This window comes from Saccoglossus kowalevskii, chromosome 16 (assembly GCF_978046115.1).
Source record: "Saccoglossus kowalevskii chromosome 16, keSacKowa6.1, whole genome shotgun sequence".
Classification (NCBI taxonomy): domain Eukaryota; kingdom Metazoa; phylum Hemichordata; class Enteropneusta; family Harrimaniidae; genus Saccoglossus; species Saccoglossus kowalevskii.
In genome coordinates, this window is record NC_140656.1 from 33,093,122 (window position 1) to 33,113,983 (window position 20,862).

At 40.1% G+C, this 20,862-nt stretch overlaps 1 protein-coding gene across 3 annotated transcripts in view; it reads right to left on the reverse strand.

The window, feature by feature from the left end:
- Positions 1-20,862, reverse strand: part of LOC100372317 (neurofibromin-like) — an 87,464-nt gene that overhangs the window by 50,490 nt on the left and 16,112 nt on the right. For all 3 annotated transcript variants that reach the window (XM_085491395.1, XM_085491393.1, XM_085491394.1), the window contains 14 exons: positions 20,372-20,568; positions 19,836-20,019; positions 19,280-19,540; positions 12,215-12,382; positions 11,087-11,326; positions 10,378-10,491; positions 9,669-9,808; positions 7,921-8,002; positions 7,091-7,224; positions 6,703-6,819; positions 5,423-5,601; positions 4,801-5,012; positions 4,013-4,096; positions 905-1,083 (listed from right to left, as the gene is read on the reverse strand). In XM_085491395.1, coding sequence (XP_085347521.1) covers positions 905-1,083; positions 4,013-4,096; positions 4,801-5,012; positions 5,423-5,601; positions 6,703-6,819; positions 7,091-7,224; positions 7,921-8,002; positions 9,669-9,808; positions 10,378-10,491; positions 11,087-11,326; positions 12,215-12,382; positions 19,280-19,540; positions 19,836-20,019; positions 20,372-20,568 — 2,291 coding nt within the window. The remainder of the gene's footprint in view (positions 1-904; positions 1,084-4,012; positions 4,097-4,800; positions 5,013-5,422; positions 5,602-6,702; positions 6,820-7,090; positions 7,225-7,920; positions 8,003-9,668; positions 9,809-10,377; positions 10,492-11,086; positions 11,327-12,214; positions 12,383-19,279; positions 19,541-19,835; positions 20,020-20,371; positions 20,569-20,862) is intronic.

Consider the following 20,862-nt stretch of genomic DNA (forward strand, 5'->3'; position numbering starts at 1 on the left):
CATGTGCCAAATTTCATCAAAATCCAATGAGTGGTTCTTCAGATATCAGTGGAACAGTCTTGGAACAGCTAAAAATCAGCTAATTATCATGCAAATTAGGTAATTAATATTCATAGATTTTTACCAAAACCTAATCAACTCTGCGCATTATCCCAGAGTATCTATGTACCAAGTTTCACCAAAATTTGATTAGTGGTTTTTGAGATAACGGTGGAACAAAAAAAGTGACATACATACATAAATAAATAAATAAATAAATAAATAAATAAATAAATAAATAAATAAATAAATAAATAAATAAATAAATAAATAAATAAATAAATAAATAAATACAGACATACAGACAGGGTAACTGCAAAGACTCCCTTTTGTGCTTCGCACACGGGAGTCAAAAGACTCTTAAAAATAAGTGAAATGTTGGCATTTAAAAGTAAATTACAACATAAGTTTGTAAAAGAAATATCACTAATCACCTGCAATATCTAGTAACATAGGGTGACTTAATTGAAAACAAAGAAAAGCAACAGTTCCTGACATCAAATGTCACTGTTGTCTCTGCTAACTTTTTTTATGAGCAGATTTGTTGCTGATACCAATATTCAAAGATTACTATAAGTTACAGAGCTATGCGACAGTCATCTTCTCATCATTTTGACAATATGCTATCCTTGTCAAAAACACCAGCAGATATTAACAAAGATTCCCTAAAGTCATTCAGCTAATGAATCTCAGTCAGTGTTGTTAGCCTTCGCATTGAGTCTATGGTACACTCACCCAGGGTAAGGGGTTGACATTTCATGTGACGCATCTCATGAACAACTACCAGCAATGTAAAATGACATTTTTAAAACTCCAAATCTGCAAAATTGCAAACCCAATATAAGATTATCTTGACAAAACTTACCGAGTGGGGTCCACTTCATAGCTGATATTTTGTCGTTCAGGAGTCAGCATTTCTTTAACCAAAGGTTCCAACAGTGTGTGTAAATAACTGGAACCATAAACTTTAAAACAGAATGCCATGATTTTACTGGCTAAACTGTTACCCCGAAACAACGTCTGCATGCAGTCTGCAACTTCCACCTTTAACAAACATACATTGTATATTGTAAGACGATGAGAATAACAAGTACAAAAGAAAACTGTTGTACACAGATTCTACAAAACAGATAAATAAATAAATAAATAAATAAATAAATAAATAAATAAATAAATAAATAAATAAATAAATAAATAAATAAATAAATAAATAAATAAATAAATAAATAAATAAATAAATAAATAAATAAATAAATAAATAAATAAATAAATAAATAAATAAATAAATAAATAAATAAATAAATAAATAAATAAATAAATAAATAAATAAATAAATAAATAAACAAACAAGAAATAGAATGCATAATGTATAGCCAAACTTTAATGATCAGGACAGCTGATAATTTCATATCATATATTAAAGAGCACTTTTAAACATAGATTCTACATCTTTGTATTTAAATATATGACCAGTGCCCTCAATAGGCACATGTATTTATAATTTTGTTTTTATGAAAAATCTTCAGATAACAATAGCATTTCACAAATATATCAATGCCTTGAAATCTCTTCATCATTTATTTCACAACACACTAAAGATAGATGCATTAATACATGAGTTTTATATAACCTATGTGACAACATCAAACAACCAGTCTAAATATGGTAATGTTAAAGCTGATCACATGCTAGTTTTTCTGATCACATGCTAGTTTTTCTGATCACATGCTAGTTTTTCTGATCACATGCTAGTTTTTCCAGCCAACTGACTATGTGTGACATCCAACAATCAGTCTAATTATGGTACATGTTCAAGCTGATCACATGCTAATTTTTCTGTACACATGCTAATTATTCTGATCACATGCTATTTTTTCTGATCACATGCTAGTTTTTCTGATCACATGCTAATTTTTCTGATCACATGCTATTTTTTCTGATCACATGCTATTTTTCTGATCACATGCTAGTTTTTCCAGTCACCTGACTATGTGACGACATCCAACAATCAGTCTAAATATGGTTCATGCTCAAGCTGACTACCGTAAAAACCCGCAAATAAGCGCCACTCTCAATTAAGAGCCACTCAGTGAAAATTTGTTACATTTGACCCTCCATTAAGAGCCACCAAGAGTTGAGTGGTTTTGTCAATAAGAACCCTGAAATAAGCGCCAGTCGCCCGGTTGTTTACAATCAGGCGGACACCGAGCTTGTCGTGCCTCACTTCCACCCTGCATTGTTTATTGCCCCAGAACAGAAGGTGTGAGACAAATAAAGATTATCCCCAAAACTTGCCTGATGTCCTGTGTAATCATAGACCTGTTTTCTAAGGTCTATGGTGTAATTGAGAACGGAAGAATGATAGACGAAAGAAATGCACTGAGAGCGTGAATGTGACTGTCAACTTGTCCATTTTATATTTCTGACACACAATCAACCAATTCACAAACTATTCAGTAGTAACTACTAGTATGTTTTTCGCCGAAACACTGAAGGACACGTTGAGATATTCATTGTCACGTCACGATTTTAGAACGCCTTAATCGGAAAATCGGAGGTATCGAAAATACATTCTCACAGACGGACCGGAACAGGAAGTCAGCAGAAAACAAATGATTTTTTCCTTAGCGTGGGGGAAAACAGAGGTGTTAATCCGGTCCTGGCAACGTTTGAGGGATCGTGACGTAGCTCCGACTGTGAGAATGTAATGATTACGCAGCCCACTCTCGCTGATCGTGATTTTGGGTTATTTTATGCATTTCATTTGAGACGTTCGTTTTGGGGTGATTCGAGACAAACTCTTCAGGGAAGTAACAAAATAACTGGCATTAGTTTGGAGAGGACTCTCTTGCTGAAAATAATCAAAATTGAAGTCGAATGGATTAGTTCCACAAACTTGCGTGATCAACTTGTCTTACAGCAAAGTGAAGTCTACGTAACCCGCCTGACCCAAATATTTAAATTAGCTATTTGTGAGAATTGAAAATAATCTGAACTTGTACCAATCAGAAAATGCCTTGTAACAGGCCTGGGCTTTCGTGAATGATTTCGTCTCTCCGATTGGTCACAGGAAATTTATTTTTAATACATGTAATTGTTACTTTCTCGGTATCGTTTCGTATTTGGTTATATAGGGGTGGGGCTATAGTTTGACCCTGTTTGCGTGGACTGTGAAGTACGTGAATATCATTAACATATCATTATAAGCTGGCTTGATTATGAAACAGGAAATATAAACCAAAGCTGTACTGTCAGACGTCTAGCGCAATTAAAACAATGCCCAAGTACCCAAGCTGTAAAAATCTATAGAAAAACGTGTTTTTATTTATTGTTTTTGTCATAAATACAAGTGATTGGGCATCATTTTCTTCATTCGTTCCATGCTTGCTTTGCAAGTATGTCTTCTCCTGTCGCTGCTGGTCAGATCAATTGTATCAGAAACTATTTTATATCGTCACCAAATCAACCACCACACCAGCCACAGCCACCCAAGTTATTCCCAGTTTTCAAGAAAAAAGTTTGCCGTACCAAACTTGGTAAACAATTGTACAACGGAAGTACAAGTGATTCGAGTGTAGGGTCAGACACTGAAAGTGCTACCAAATCCGACTTCAGGCATTGCTACGCATTGTCAGTAAAACGTGACTTCAGGCATCGCTACACATTATCGATGAAACTTCGAATCGTCGTATTTATTTGACATTTGTTATTCCCATAACAGTATTTTTACAGAATAAATTAATTGCAATGATACATCATTAATAATTACTTGTCTGTTTTGGTTGTGTGTGTGTTTGCCTATCCCCTTCCCTATTTCACAATGAAAAAGTTTGATGACCCTGGTTTAAGAGCCACTGGCTACAAAGTTGTCAACATGTTACCTCAAATAAGCACCACCCAGAAATGAAAGTGTTACAAAGTGGCTCTTATTTGAGGGTTTTTACAGTACATGCTAGTTATGTAATATACATACCTCTTTTGAAAACATGTTCCAAAGTAGTTGATAGAGTAGATGTTTAGCATCAAACAATGTTACAAATACCCTGGCTAGTTCATCCTAAAATAGAAGAAAACAACATCAGATTTGATTAGTCTGAATTCAGATAGAAACTGTCATGGCTAATATTAAATCTCCTGTCATTACGCAGTATTTAAGTATTGTATTTTGTGACTCATTGTACTTGTTGCATGGGACCCATTCAGAAAGCAGAGTGATGAATGGGATGAAGATTCACTCTAAGATGGTGCTGTATTGGACTTCATTATTAGTTGGCTTTTATTTTTGTTATTGTTTAAAACTATAAATTATAACCCACTGAATATACAAATTTAACAGTAAAATTATGTATAATGTTTAGTTTCTTTCACAAACCAGTGAATTTAAATTTAAAAAGAATGTTTCTTATTGTACATATTTTTTAGGGTTGTCTGTGTTTCAGACTAACATGTCCATCAAAATCTTAATTATTTTCCTCAAAATGCGAGCAGTTGTCATTAATTATTCCTGTTACACAAAAACAATACCTCAAGGAAGTACCAGGATGTGTGACCTTTATGACAGAAAGTACCAGGATGTGTGACCTTTATGACAGAAAGTACCAGGGTGTTAGGGGTTAGGCATAGGGCCTATTACAGAAAATATGTCTTAAATAGTCACAATTTCAATTACTTTATTACCATATTACATTGTGATAGTGATAAGCATGTGAAATATATAACTATGGTGATAATACATGCTTATTCATTAACACGTCAACTCACCATTTGTGACGACGGCACCACACTCGCTAGCGCCATAGCTATAGGCAACTCTCCCCTATCTCCCATCATGGTCACCAATTCAACCAATCTCTCAAATCTATCATTAAGAACTGTCTCGGCTAAAGTATCAAACTCTGTACCCTGTTGAAGAATCTTTGTCAGCACCTCCATGAACGTTGCTCTCGTCTGCAGATCTTTGTGGTATCCCAAACCTGACAAAACACAATGCCTTTAACAGTGAAATCTGGCTAAACTGAACACCAACGGGATCCAGATATTCACTTTATAGGCCATCGCACTGTGACATCATACAGTATGACTGTCTGCTACTGATGTTGCTCAGTGATCAACACTAGCTCATGAGGTTTTGTCACAATGTTGCTCACAATTTTAAACAGGAAAACATATCATATATTTAAATACAACAGCAGCAAACTACCATCAGTGGGTCGAATGACCGGTTCTTGCTAATGCACACGTGCATAACACAATTGGGATAGTATAGTAATAATTAGTGTACATAGCACAATACATTAAATGTTGGAATTCAGGTAACAAGTTTGAGAAACTATGGTAACATTTACCAGACCTAAGAAAAACACAAGAATTGTACATAACATACCAATGGAATGCATTAGTCCACTATCGATATTAGCACTGAGTAGATTAGACATTGCCTGCACCGTACAATTTCGTAATGATGTAAGACTGTTTGTATTACTTCGCTTTCTACCTTCTCCTTGTTTATCATCTTCACATTCACTGCAGTCATTCAGCAAATTCATAAACAATGTAAAATACCTGTCAATAATGATAAATACGTAAATAATATGATAGTATATCTATTTATTATTCAAATTACTGCAAATTGAGTCGCCTTCATCGCTATGTTCATGTCTGAAATGAGCGTCCTTTCTCAACTAGTATCAGTGTACGTTACTTGGGTTTACAGAGGTTTCATTAATAGCCGGCCAACAGCCAAATGGTCAGCTACAAGCCATCATCGGCCGTCTTTTTTCTGATCTCTCCCCCCTCCGACCACCTATGCTGGTCTCGCTGCAACACTTCGCACTGCAGAGAGCCTTTTTATTTTTTTTTGGCCTGTTGTTACAGGATGATGGCCCGCTATTAAATGCATTTGTGAAACCCCTGGGCTTAGCAGGATTTTATTAGCAAGGCAGGAAATAAGAAAACAATACATTTGATGAAACTTGAATCGGAACATGTGCAGCATTGCAGTTACATGCTTTCATTAGGAAGTGCAACAATTCCGCTACTTTCCTAATTTTTTTTCAGTTTCTGCAGCATTACTTTTACGAATCCAGCTGAGTTGTACATGTAAGTGAAAAACAATAATTAAAAACAAAATGTTTACACTATTTAGCACCACAAGAAAACACTTCAAAATTGTAAGTGGACAATGTCACCTTGATTAGTAAGAACACTGGGAGGACGGCTGATCTAGAATGTCTAAGAAGCATGGTGTCTGAAAACCCTGCAGAATTTGACCTAATATATTTTTGTTTTGTTTTGAAGGTTAACCTAGGGGGTTTCAGTTTTGAAGGTTAACCTGAAGGCTTTTAGTTTTGAAGGTTAACCTAGGGGGTTTCAGTTTTGAAGGTTAACCTAGGAGGTTTTTAGTTTTGAAGGTTAACCTAGGGGGTTTCAGTTTTGAAGGTTAACCTGAAGGCTTTTAGTTTTGAAGGTTAACCTAGGGGGTTTCAGTTTTGAAGGTTCAGTTTTGAAGGTTAACCTAGGAGGTTTTTTGTTTTGAAGGTTAACCTGAAGGGTTTCAGTTTTGAAGGTTAACCTGAAGGCTTTTAGTTTTGAAGGTTAACCTAGGGGGTTCCAGTTTTGAAGGTTAACCTACAGAGTTTTCAGTAAATAAAGTGGTGAACTTACTTGAGAAAAAGTTGAGACTTTTCCTCCATGATATCTCCTCCATCTCCTTCTTCTGGTTGTAATGGTAGCCCTTCTAACAACGATACAACAGCCTCCATACTGGCAAGATCTAGTTCCCTAATGTAAGCATAAACCATATGTTATCTGCCAACATATTACAGACAAATTCATTGTCCAATTACTATGTTATATTATTCATTCTTTTGAATATTATACAAATTAAATTGATTGATAGTAGCTAGGCCAAGTCCCCAAAAATTATTTGTGGTAATTTTTGTTTTAATTTGGTTAGGTGGTGATTTTACTTTTTTTGTTTTCTGGATGAAAACATGTGATAGTAATGTTCAATGTTTCAATTTCAACTGATTTCTTATTGGGCATTGTGTACCTTGTCATTGACCTTACATCATCTGCGGACATCTGATTGGACGTTCCCAGGATCCAGTCAGTCAAATACTCAACTAGTTTGTTTCGGAATTTCATCTCTTGGCGAAAACACAAATCATCTCTTCGACCCATCATCTGGGATAAAAAAGGGAAAAAAATGAAGAATCAGATTAACAAGCCATGCATGGCACAGTCCCCGTTAGTTATCAAATTTGAGATATATAGTTTTGTTTATAGTAATATAGTAATATATGTCAGGAATATGACGATGATTTGTTTACAATAAAATGATTGACATCTTGTATCTGATCGTCAAACGAGTACTAACAGCATTAATTAAAACAAAATCGACTATTTTGAATACATCTATATATCTATAACATAATATACAATGAATATATAAAATTTGAACATAATTAGTCAAAGCATGTTAGAGATATGGCCCTGGAACTGCATTCATTAAAACAAAATGGCCACCAGTCAGCTATTTTGAAACCGATCTAAAAAACAAAATGACGTGCATCAAGGGCCTATGATGTCCAATGTATGTACCAAGTTTGAACAAAATTCATTGGTAAACGGCCGAGACCCGGTTCCGGAATGCTTGATTTTGATGATTTTTCAGCACAAATTGAATGATGTGCATATGTATAATATTATGTATGTAATATGTGTGAAGTCTGAATTTAATCGGTCCAGGCATGTCTATGTATGCAAACATCACAGAGGTCAATCAGTAGTCCTTGTTTTTGGACTATGTCAGAACAGGGACTAAAAATAAATACTTTGCAAGTTTGAAATGAATATTTTAATATTTGCAGACACACTTACAGTTTTAACCAGCTGACACAAGTTCTTTTTAATCTGTATAGCGTGTAAACTACTGACACTGGAATCCAAATGCCGTACATTTCTGAAGAAAGAAATATAAAGATAAGGTCACAGTTATGATTGCGTTAAATCTAATATAATAGCTATATTTTTATGTGAAAAGTAGTTTTGTAACCATGTGTTTTTATGCGAGTTTTTGTGAAAAACAAAATAAAACCATAGTGTGACATTTCATTGAAAATGACAAAATCCTCATCAAATGTTTTCAACATTGTCTTTATGTGCTCAACATAAGACATAGCAAAGAAAAACAGATCACAAGTGAAAGTAAAGCAACTTGATGTGCATGTCTATGTAAATGTTTACTGTATTTAAAGTACTGGGTATATCAAGTTAATACACATAAATTGGCCCGGTAATCTCCAAGAAACCACTCTGGACATGTCCAAAAATGATGATTCAATGTTTTTACATAAAATCAGTCAGTTGAATCAATCACAACACAAATGTCATGGAACCAATAAAAAAAAAAATGTTACCAGTCAGCAATATTTGTTCAAGTCCCTGAAAAAGCGTCAATTGTCAAGACATTTATGTTTTTATAATCTATTATGCTGACACTCATGTGACAAACTATATATATAGTATATTTTTGCAAATGTTTGTGTACTTGTATTGAATGAGATCAGTGAAGACATACAGTATCAGAGATACTGCTCTGGAACAGTTGAATCTGATCTGATGAAAAAATAGTAAGTCTCAAAAGTTCATCATGTATCATGTATGTACCAAATATAAATGAAATATGTTCTAGTTCGGGAACAGTAGAAATGCTTAATTTTGATGAATTTTTAGAACTAAAATGGCTGCCATTCGACCATCTTGAATTTCAGCATGAAACAGATACAATGCGCTTATGTGTGATGTATGTGTAAAGTTTTAAGGCATGTCAGAGATATGGCACGGAGACAGCATTAAAATAAAATGGCTGCCAGTCAGCTATTTCCATTTAGATCTGAACAAGCAGCTGCTTGGCTGAGATAGCTCTGCTGTAAGTAATGCAAATTTCAATTGAAGAATTGAAGATATCATCATGAAATGATCAAATCTGAGAGGTTCACCTGTAGTACCTTTATTTATAATATCAAATCAATCAGACTTGCGGTTTTTAACAACAAGTCAAAAATATCATTAACTTTTTACCTAAAATGACAAAAATATTCTTCAAAATTAGAGAATTGAAGAAATCATCACGAAATGAACAAATCTTAGAGAGGCCAAGGTACATGTACATATACACCAAGTATCAAAGCATTCAGGCTTGTAGTTTTCAAGAAGAAGTTGAAAAAGTAAAACATTGACACGGGCGACGGACAATCACTCATATGATAAGCTCCGCTTGACAAAGTCGACATGAAGGACATTACATTCAATAGACATACCAAGTTTGAATGAAATATATCTATGCATGACTAAGATCCTGTCCCGGAAATTGTCGCCATTCAGCCATCTTGAATTAGATCATAACACCAATACATGTACATATGTATGATATGATGTGTAGTGAAGTTTGAATAAAATCATACACTCACACGGATGCATTGACACACAGGGGATGTAATTATAAGTCCCTGTTTTTTGGACAATGTCCATTTGGAGATTAAAAATCATGGAAATCTGAGTATCTGTTTGTAGGTAACAAATACCCTTAATATGCTAATAATAATATCAGAAATTTGTATTCTCACCTGACCAAAGCTAACATCAAAGCTTCTATGCTGACCATACCAAAATGTTCAGCTGCTTCTTCAGTTTTATTTTCTGAAACTTTTTTCAACATCAAAATAACATTTTCAATAAACATTGTATTTGACTCTGTTACAATCACCTATTGAGGAAATCACCAGAAATCAGTTAAGATAACAAATGTGTAAGTTGGTGAATGGAAGCAATGCAGTGTATAATATACATTTATATAAGCAAAATACATTTCATTAATTGTTATTGTACATAAATCAGACCAAATAATCATATTTTGTGTTTATGAGTTTTTTGTGGGAGCATGGTTTTATTATATTTGGCCCCAGCAATGTACATAAGTTAGCAATGCACAGAAATCAGCAGTATACAGAAATCAGCAATATACAGAAATCAGCAATATACAGAAATCAGCAATGCACAGAAATCAGCAATGCACAGAAATCAGCAATATACAGAAATCAGCAATGCACAGAAATCAGCAATGCACAGAAATCAGCAATGCACAGAAATCAGCAATGCACAGAAATCAGCAATATACAGAAATCAGCAATGCACAGAAATCAGCAATGCACAGAAATCAGCAATATACAGAAATCAGCAATGCACAGAAATCAGCAATATACAGAAATCAGCAAAGCATATTAATCAGCAATATATTAATATACAAGATTTAGCAGATCAAAGGTCAAAACTTACCTGCCCTGTGCTATCAAAAAAGTTATCTATGTACTCCTTTATTTGATCAAATAATATCGGATAAAGTGCTGGATTAAGTTCAGTACCGAGAAGATCCTTTATATTGAATCTCATCTGAAAAGTTATGAACAAACAATTATTATTATTATTAAACATATGATCTGTTATTTAAAACTACAATGGATACTTTGTCGAGCATCCACAACCTTTGGTGCTAACATACTTGACTGACTTAGTATCCATGTCCAATCAAGCATCCACAACTACTTTTCTATTTCTACATGTATATGACATATTGTCCTAAGCACCTGACCATAAAACAAAACTGCATTCAACCTGTGACATGTTTTTTCAATATTAGTTTGTGGAATATATACTATATTCACTTTTGTTTAGAAGCATACATTTTTCTAAATAAACAAGGTTTCTCAAAAATATCTTACAAAAATATGACAATATATTATTTGTATTCATATTTTTACCATGTCTCTAAGTACCAATTAAAGCAAATGGATCACCCAAAATTACCATGGGACTTCAAGTTTTATAAACTAGTAGCCCATCAGATTTGTAATTTTGAGCCCAGAAAGAGATTAAGAGATACAAAATCTACCAATTGTTCTGGGAAAAAGCTCTTGCAGTGAGTTGTACAACCATATTCAGAGAAACTTTAGGCTCAAGAAACGACAATACAGGCCAGTCAACTTACCGCTGTTCCAACTTTCTCATTGGTGACAACAAACAACTTGAGTAAACTGCCAATAAAGTTACTGACTGGGCAAGGTTTTGGATCATCCATCATCGTTGTTGACATAAAACTTCCCTTCCTTTCCATGACTGGCCCGAGGTAGACAGGATAGGTCTGCTTTTGACAGTTTTTTTTGTGGAGACAGACACCACCAAGTGCACAGAGGAAACCAGTCATGTTATGCCACTCACAAATCTGATCCTGAAATAAACAATTTAATAAAATGTGTGTGACGACAAGTCATAAGATGACACAGTCCCTGTCTGTTTTTCATTGTAAGATTAACGTATGTATGTATAAATACTTCATGTGTAAAATTTTTACAAAATAAGGTGAATACAATCATTCAAGACATATGGCAGATGAGGCTTTATTACAATATTCATAAGGTGAATACAATCATTCAAGACATATGGCAGATGAGGCTTTATTACAATATTCATAAGGTGAATACAATCATTCAAGACATATGGCAGATGAGGCTTTATTACAATATTCATAAGGTGAATACAATCATTCAAGACATATGGCAGATGAGGCTTTATTACAATATTCATAAGGTGAATACAATCATTCAAGACATATGGCAGATGAGGCTTTATTACAATATTCATAAGGTGATTATGCAGTGTAATGTCTTCAATCTGTGATATCTATAAAATGTAAATGTATGTGAACTATGGAAATATAACCTGAAACATGTGTATGAAATTTATACCCACACAATCAGATCAACATGATTGGCTAGAAAAAATTCTAGGTGTGGTTGTTGTATGATAAGTCTGATAATTCACTTGTGTTAAGCATTCATTCACATATTTAACCTCCACTCAGACCTGTGGCTTCAAGCCTGTCAATCATGTGAGCAAATACACAACACAAGTGCATTATTCTTTACACAAAAAGAATATAAAAGTTTTGAACAAAATCTGTGTATTTCTGGAATGGCAGAGTGAACAGTGAAAGCAATGACGAAATAAAAACAAGCTACAATGTAACCATCAACATAGCATAGATAGTGATAACAATGAAAACAGAAATTTTAACAAAGTGACAATGTAAAGATAAAGTTGATAAAAAATAACTCACATCTAACTCGTGATCCTGAAAACCAACACTGAAAGATGATGGTCTTCGCCCCCTAACAACGGTCCTAAGACTTTCCGATGATGGGCTCTCTTCAAGTTTTCCAGACTTAGGGTAATTCGTCAACTGCTTGGTTACATTCTCCCATCGTTTGTGGGTTTCTTCCCATGCCTGTATCACAACAATAAAAACAAATATACTTTTATTAATGCATCCTCACAAACCATCTACTAAGGTTTATGTACCTGTGTTTTAATGGCTTAATAGTTAACTTGTCCACCCAGCAGGAGGATTGCATGCCTGGCATGCAGTGTCTCTGGTTGGTGTCCTCCCAGCAGGAGGATTGCATGCCAGGCATGCAGTGTCTCTGGTTGGTGTCCACCCAGCAGGAGGATTGCATGCCAGGCATGCAGTGTCTCTGGTTGGTGTCCACCCAGCAGGAGGATTGCATGCCAGGCATGCAGTGTCTCTGGTTGGTGTCCACCCAGCAGGAGGATTGCATGCCAGGCATGCAGTGTCTCTGGTTGGTGTCCTCCCAGCAGGAGGATTGCATGCCAGACATGCAGTGTCTCTGGTTGGTGTCCACCCAGCAGGAGGATTGCATGCCAGGCATGCAGTGTCTCTGGTTGGTGTCCACCCAGCAGCAGGATTGCATGCCAGACATGCAGTGTCTCTGGTTGGTGTCCACCCAGCAGGAGGATTGCATGCCAGGCATGCAGTGTCTCTGGTTGGTGTCCACCCAGCAGGAGGATTGCATGCCAGACATGCAGTGTCTCTGGTTGGTGTCCTCCCAGCAGGAGGATTGCATGCCAGGCATGCAGTGTCTCTGGTTGGTGTCCACCCAGCAGGAGGATTGCATGCCAGGCATGCAGTGTCTCTGGTTGGTGTCCACCCAGCAGGAGGATTGCATGCCTGGCATGCAGTGTCTCTGGTTGGTGTCCACCCAGCAGGAGGATTGCATGCCAGGCATGCAGTGTCTCTGGTTGGTGTCCACCCAGCAGGAGGATTGCATGCCAGGCATGCAGTGTCTCTGGTTGGTGTCCTCCCAGCAGGAGGATTGCATGCCAGGCATGCAGTGTCTCTGGTTGGTGTCCACCCAGCAGGAGGATTGCATGCCAGGCATGCAGTGTCTCTGGTTGGTGTCCACCCAGCAGGAGGATTGCATGCCAGGCATGCAGTGTCTCTGGTTGGTGTCCTCCCAGCAGGAGGATTGCATGCCAGACATGCAGTGTCTCTGGTTGGTGTCCACCCAGCAGGAGGATTGCATGCCTGGCATGCAGTGTCTCTGGTTGGTGTCCACCCAGCAGGAGGATTGCATGCCAGGCATGCAGTGTCTCTGGTTGGTGTCCACCCAGCAGGAGGATTGCATGCCAGGCATGCAGTGTCTCTGGTTGGTGTCCACCCAGCAGGAGGATTGCATGCCAGGCATGCAGTGTCTCTGGTTGGTGTCCTCCCAGCAGGAGGATTGCATGCCAGGCATGCAGTGTCTCTGGTTGGTGTCCACCCAGCAGGAGGATTGCATGCCAGGCATGCAGTGTCTCTGGTTGGTGTCCACCCAGCAGGAGGATTGCATGCCAGACATGCAGTGTCTCTGGTTGGTGTCCACCCAGCAGGAGGATTGCATGCCAGACATGCAGTGTCTCTGGTTGGTGTCCACCCAGCAGCAGGATTGCATGCCAGGCATGCAGTGTCTCTGGTTGGTGTCCACCCAGCAGGAGGATTGCATGCCAGGCATGCAGTGTCTCTGGTTGGTGTCCACCCAGCAGCAGGATTGCATGCCAGGCATGCAGTGTCTCTGGTTGGTGTCCACCCAGCAGGAGGATTGCATGCCAGGCATGCAGTGTCTCTGGTTGGTGTCCACCCAGCAGGAGGATTGCATGCCAGGCATGCAGTGTCTCTGGTTGGTGTCCTCCCAGCAGGAGGATTGCATGCCAGGCATGCAGTGTCTCTGGTTGGTGTCCACCCAGCAGGAGGATTGCATGCCAGGCATGCAGTGTCTCTGGTTGGTGTCCACCCAGCAGCAGGATTGCATGCCAGGCATGCAGTGTCTCTGGTTGGTGTCCTCCCAGCAGGAGGATTGCATGCCAGGCATGCAGTGTCTCTGGTTGGTGTCCACCCAGCAGGAGGATTGCATGCCAGGCATGCAGTGTCTCTGGTTGGTGTCCTCCCAGCAGGAGGATTGCATGCCAGGCATGCAGTGTCTCTGGTTGGTGTCCACCCAGCAGGAGGATTGCATGCCAGACATGCAGTGTCTCTGGTTGGTGTCCACCCAGCAGGAGGATTGCATGCCAGACATGCAGTGTCTCTGGTTGGTGTCCACCCAGCAGCAGGATTGCATGCCTGGCATGCAGTGTCTCTGGTTGGTGTCCACCCAGCAGGAGGATTGCATGCCAGGCATGCAGTGTCTCTGGTTGGTGTCCACCCAGCAGGAGGATTGCATGCCAGGCATGCAGTGTCTCTGGTTGGTGTCCACCCAGCAGGAGGATTGCATGCCAGGCATGCAGTGTCTCTGGTTGGTGTCCACCCAGCAGGAGGATTGCATGCCAGGCATGCAGTGTCTCTGGTTGGTGTCCACCCAGCAGGAGGATTGCATGCCAGGCATGCAGTGTCTCTGGTTGGTGTCCACCCAGCAGGAGGATTGCATGCCAGGCATGCAGTGTCTCTGGTTGTTGTCCACCCAGCAGGAGGATTGCATGCCAGGCATGCAGTGTCTCTGGTTGGTGTCCACCCAGCAGGAGGATTGCATGCCAGGCATGCAGTGTCTCTGGTTGGTGTCCACCCAGCAGGAGGATTGCATGCCAGGCATGCAGTGTCTCTGGTTGGTGTCCACCCAGCAGGAGGATTGCATGCCAGACATGCAGTGTCTCTGGTTGGTGTCCACCCAGCAGGAGGATTGCATGCCAGACATGCAGTGTCTCTGGTTGGTGTCCACCCAGCAGGAGGATTGCATGCCAGGCATGCAGTGTCTCTGGTTGGTGTCCTCCCAGCAGCAGGATTGCATGTCAGACATGCAGTGTCTCTGGTTGGTGTCCACCCAGCAGGAGGATTGCATGCCAGGCATGCAGTGTCTCTGGTTGGTGTCCACCCAGCAGGAGGATTGCATGCCAGGCATGCAGTGTCTCTGGTTGGTGTCCTCCCAGCAGGAGGATTGCATGCCAGGCATGCAGTGTCTCTGGTTGGTGTCCACCCAGCAGGAGGATTGCATGCCAGGCATGCAGTGTCTCTGGTTGGTGTCCACCCAGCAGGAGGATTGCATGCCAGACATGCAGTGTCTCTGGTTGGTGTCCACCCAGCAGGAGGATTGCATGCCAGGCATGCAGTGTCTCTGGTTGGTGTCCTCCCAGCAGCAGGATTGCATGTCAGACATGCAGTGTCTCTGGTTGGTGTCCACCCAGCAGCAGGATTGCATGCCAGGCATGCAGTGTCTCTGGTTGGTGTCCACCCAGCAGGAGGATTGCATGCCAGGCATGCAGTGTCTCTGGTTGGTGTCCTCCCAGCAGCAGGATTGCATGCCAGACATGCAGTGTCTCTGGTTGGTGTCCACCCAGCAGGAGGATTGCATGCCAGGCATGCAGTGTCTCTGGTTGGTGTCCACCCAGCAGGAGGATTGCATGCCAGGCATGCAGTGTCTCTGGTTGGTGTCCACCCAGCAGGAGGATTGCATGCCAGGCATGCAGTGTCTCTGGTTGGTGTCCACCCAGCAGGAGGATTGCATGCCAGGCATGCAGTGTCTCTGGTTGGTGTCCACCCAGCAGGAGGATTGCATGCCAGGCATGCAGTGTCTCTGGTTGGTGTCCACCCAGCAGGAGGATTGCATGCCAGGCATGCAGTGTCTCTGGTTGGTGTCCACCCAGCAGGAGGATTGCATGCCAGGCATGCAGTGTCTCTGGTTGGTGTCCACCCAGCAGGAGGATTGCATGCCTGGCATGCAGTGTCTCTGGTTGGTGTCCACCCAGCAGGAGGATTGCATGCCAGGCATGCAGTGTCTCTGGTTGGTGTCCACCCAGCAGGAGGATTGCATGCCAGACATGCAGTGTCTCTGGTTGGTGTCCACCCAGCAGGAGGATTGCATGCCAGGCATGCAGTGTCTCTGGTTGGTGTCCACCCAGCAGGAGGATTGCATGCCAGACATGCAGTGTCTCTGGTTGGTGTCCACCCAGCAGGAGGATTGCATGCCAGGCATGCAGTGTCTCTGGTTGGTGTCCACCCAGCAGGAGGATTGCATGCCTGGCATGCAGTGTCTCTGGTTGGTGTCCTCCCAGCAGGAGGATTGCATGCCAGACATGCAGTGTCTCTGGTTGGTGTCCACCCAGCAGGAGGATTGCATGCCTGGCATGCAGTGTCTCTGGTTGGTGTCCTCCCAGCAGGAGGATTGCATGCCAGACATGCAGTGTCTCTGGTTGGTGTCCACCCAGCAGGAGGATTGCATGCCAGGCATGCAGTGTCTCTGGTTGGTGTCCACCCAGCAGGAGGATTGCATGCCTGGCATGCAGTGTCTCTGGTTGGTGTCCACCCAGCAGGAGGATTGCATGCCAGACATGCAGTGTCTCTGGTTGGTGTCCACCCAGCAGGAGGATTGCATGCCAGGCATGCAGTGTCTCTGGTTGGTGTCCACCCAGCAGGAGGATTGCATGCCAGGCATGCAGTGTCTCTGGTTGGTGTCCACCCAGCAGGAGGATTGCATGCCTGGCATGCAGTGTCTCTGGTTGGTGTCCACCCAGCAGGAGGATTGCATGCCAGGCATGCAGTGTCTCTGGTTGGTGTCCACCCAGCAGGAGGATTGCATGCCAGGCATGCAGTGTCTCTGGTTGGTGTCCACCCAGCAGGAGGATTGCATGCCAGGCATGCAGTGTCTCTGGTTGGTGTCCACCCAGCAGGAGGATTGCATGCCAGACATGCAGTGTCTCTGGTTGGTGTCCACCCAGCAGGAGGATTGCATGCCAGGCATGCAGTGTCTCTGGTTGGTGTCCACCCAGCAGGAGGATTGCATGCCAGGCATGCAGTGTCTCTGGTTGGTGTCCACCCAGCAGGAGGATTGCATGCCAGGCATGCAGTGTCTCTGGTTGGTGTCCACCCAGCAGGAGGATTGCATGCCAGGCATGCAGTGTCTCTGGTTGGTGTCCACCCAGCAGGAGGATTGCATGCCAGGCATGCAGTGTCTCTGGTTGGTGTCCACCCAGCAGCAGGATTGCATGCCAGGCATGCAGTGTCTCTGGTTGGAACAATGTGTCAAGTAGTCAGGGATGACATAAATATCATATGTGTTGTTTTTATCCTCAATGCAAGTAAAATATAACTCTAACTTAAACATGTAACATGTACCAACTAGCTACTGAGTAAAATAAAATAATGGAGATAAAGTGTTTAATTTAACCTAAATATATTTTTGCAGTTTTAAAACATTTCTGAGTGCTGCATGTAATGGTGAATTTTAAGGCAATACATTTTATAATGTCGAACAACAAATATTGGAATTTATTTCTGATATTTTCACTATCTATCAGCAGAATCAAATTCACTGAAAATACTTTTTTCTGTGTGATTGAAATGCTGTTTCAGAGGTTTTTCTAGAAAAAAACTGCAAGAGGGAGCACTGCAATTCAGCAGCGCCGCCAAGTAGGGTATATATGGTTTCTCTCTACCAGGGTGTGGAGTTTTTGATAATTCTAAGTTGAAATGGAGGATTCTATGGCTTCCTTGGGGCCGAAATTACTATCAGACAGGTCACAGTTGAAGACTGTGGCCACATGTGATCCCTGGTCAATCAGAATTTTATGGTTGCCAGAGGATCTGCTCCCCAGGGTAAGGGGCGCATTGCAATGGCATGAGGGCACTGCGCCCCTGTTCCCTTGTTTAAAAAAATCCCTGGCTGTTTGACAAATCAGTTGAAAAATTAAATTAAAGAAAACCACAGTATGAGGGATTGTAATTTTATTTCCAGTTGTTCATTTCAATGAAAATCAAATCATTGACACGTTCATTGTAATTGCAGTCATGCTGGAACCTGCAACCTGTTATCTTGAATCAAGACTTGACATTCAGTAAAACTTATGATGTGTAAAGTTTGATTTGAAGAAACTTTAAGAAGACACCACTGTGTCCATATGTTGAACATATTTAAATTATATGAATAAACCAAAAATTTTTTTTTAAAACAAAATTCTATGTTATAAGAGATAAGAGGGGTATGGTTGTTAAGTTTTTAAGACATCTGAAGTAAGATTTCTGGTATATGCATGCACTTGTAAGTAAAGCAAATATGTTTGTTAAAACAGTTCGTGATAATAAATGAATAGCAGGGTATTCACAATGACGTACAGGATGTTTAAAAATAGTCTTAGAAACAAACTGACATTAGTTTCAATATCGGTATAGGTAGGAGTGAGCTGGAAAGCCCTCAAAGAAAAAATATTAACACATGTTTTGACTACTTTGATGTGAAAGCAGTGTTTGTGTGCATGATTATTAGCCTAGTTACGAAAAATTGAACAGCTTTTAGGGCACTGGGAGGACAAATGCGGGGGTGGTTGTACGTGGGAGTGTTATTGTACAGCTGTGTGGTCGACACATCAATTTAGCTCGCCGCGTAGAAAGATATTTCACTCAAACACAAGGGTTAAAGTAATTACATTCCATCAGTTAGTGTGTGGAAGCAATATTAGCTTGGTACTCTGATTCATATTATGGCAAAACTAAATGCAAACATTGCGATAACTGAAACCAATGCATTGACTTATTTCTGTTACAGAGTACAAATTCAGATAAGTTTTTATAATCATTTCATTGTATAACAAATCTGAGAGGAATATAATCACAGGAATGGGGTTGTACCAAGAAACTTGAATAAACTGAAAATAAGAAGAAATAAACTGAGAAAACCATTGGTAACTGATGTGTTTGTTTGTCTTTTTTATTCTATGGCGAAGGGATTAGACATATTTTCATTTTAGACAGAATTTGGTTCAGACAGACATCAACTACTATGTAATGAAACACAACACCCTACTATTATGATGATGTCATAAAACACAACTCCCTAAGAAAACAAATAAACTATGAATTCCTCACCAATACATTGCCAGAAGTGGAATGTTCTATCCTACGCAATAATGCCCAGATTTTATTCTGCAGTGCTCGTCTCCCCGTAGTCACCATATTACTGGCTGCGGCAATCTCTTTATAGATAGTATAATTGGGAACAACTTGGTAAGTTGATAAATCGTCCACGCCACATCGAATCTCCGCTTCCTCGCATAACAAACCAAAACATGACATAGCGGTCAAAACTGCTTCCATATCATAACTCCAAAGATAATTAAAAAACACCACCTGTAGGATGAGAAACGATAGCACGAGGTATTGAAACACAGGGTGTGGCAAAGTATCTACCTTTGACGCCAGTCACTCCAATTAAAGGGTCAAAATTAAAGGGTCTGAAACAATTGTATAGAAACACTGGATTCAACTAAAATATATAAAATCTTTTCTCAAATTAGAAAAATAATTTAAGCACCTGCTTGAAATTCTCCAAAATAACTAGTAAAGTACAATAATTGAATTTTGAGAAAATGTGTCTGAGATGATTTAATGATTTTATGATTGGTACAAAGACAACAGTACTTACTTCCAGTTTGTTCTGAGCCTGCCTTGCTATAGGTATGTTACTGCCTATGGTGTGATGGTCTTTGTATTTTTTCAGAAACCGGTTCCGATGCGAGAGTATCTCCTTCAACCACTTTAGCATTTCTGTACTATTTACTATCTGATGGTGTATTAGTTTTTCTGAGATGGAGAATAATACTTGGGAACTGCAACGAACAAACGATGTAAAATATTGTCCATGCTTCAATTATGCAGTAACTATCGTTAATTGTGCAGTTGTGAAAATGGTTTCAAGAAAATCACATTGACTTTGATGAAGTTTAGTCCCGATGGCTAAACCCTGAAATCATAAAATTGCACAAAAATTTATATTATAAGTATTTGCCAGATACTTCTGTCTAGGTTTTGTTTACATGAGTACTACCAGTTGTCTAGGTGCTGTTTATATGCACATAGCTAGAATCAAATCCATGAATTTGTATTTTACTACAACTTTATTAGCCATCAATGAGGTCCAGCATTACATTGAAAAAACTACTCCCATTTGTTGTTGTTTACCTGACATCCCAGAATGTAGCAATGGGTGCTTCTGGATTCCACAACTCTACATTATCAGCTTGGTGAAGACATAACAATGCCACCATTGCTTCTTGTGCCACACCCGGCATTATACTGTACTGACACGCTAAATTCACCAACCCTGTGATTAGCTCCAGTGTGTTCTTTTGAATTTCATGCCCAGCACGACCAGGATTCTAAACACAACATAAAAGAATGATGAAATATTATACGAGTAATTATAAATTTGTTCAAAAACAGAGATTGATGATTTCCTCATTACAGACTCATTTATGGTTTGCATTTCAATGGAAATAAACAATCCCACTGGGATTAATACAACACGCAGTATTCAAATTCTGTGCAGTGATTGGACAATACGCAATACCTTACATTAGACCTTTAAAGGCACAGGTCATTTGCCAGATTGAATTAGGAAATAATAATCACAGGATTTAAATCTCAACGGAAAACATAGAAAGAACTCCTGG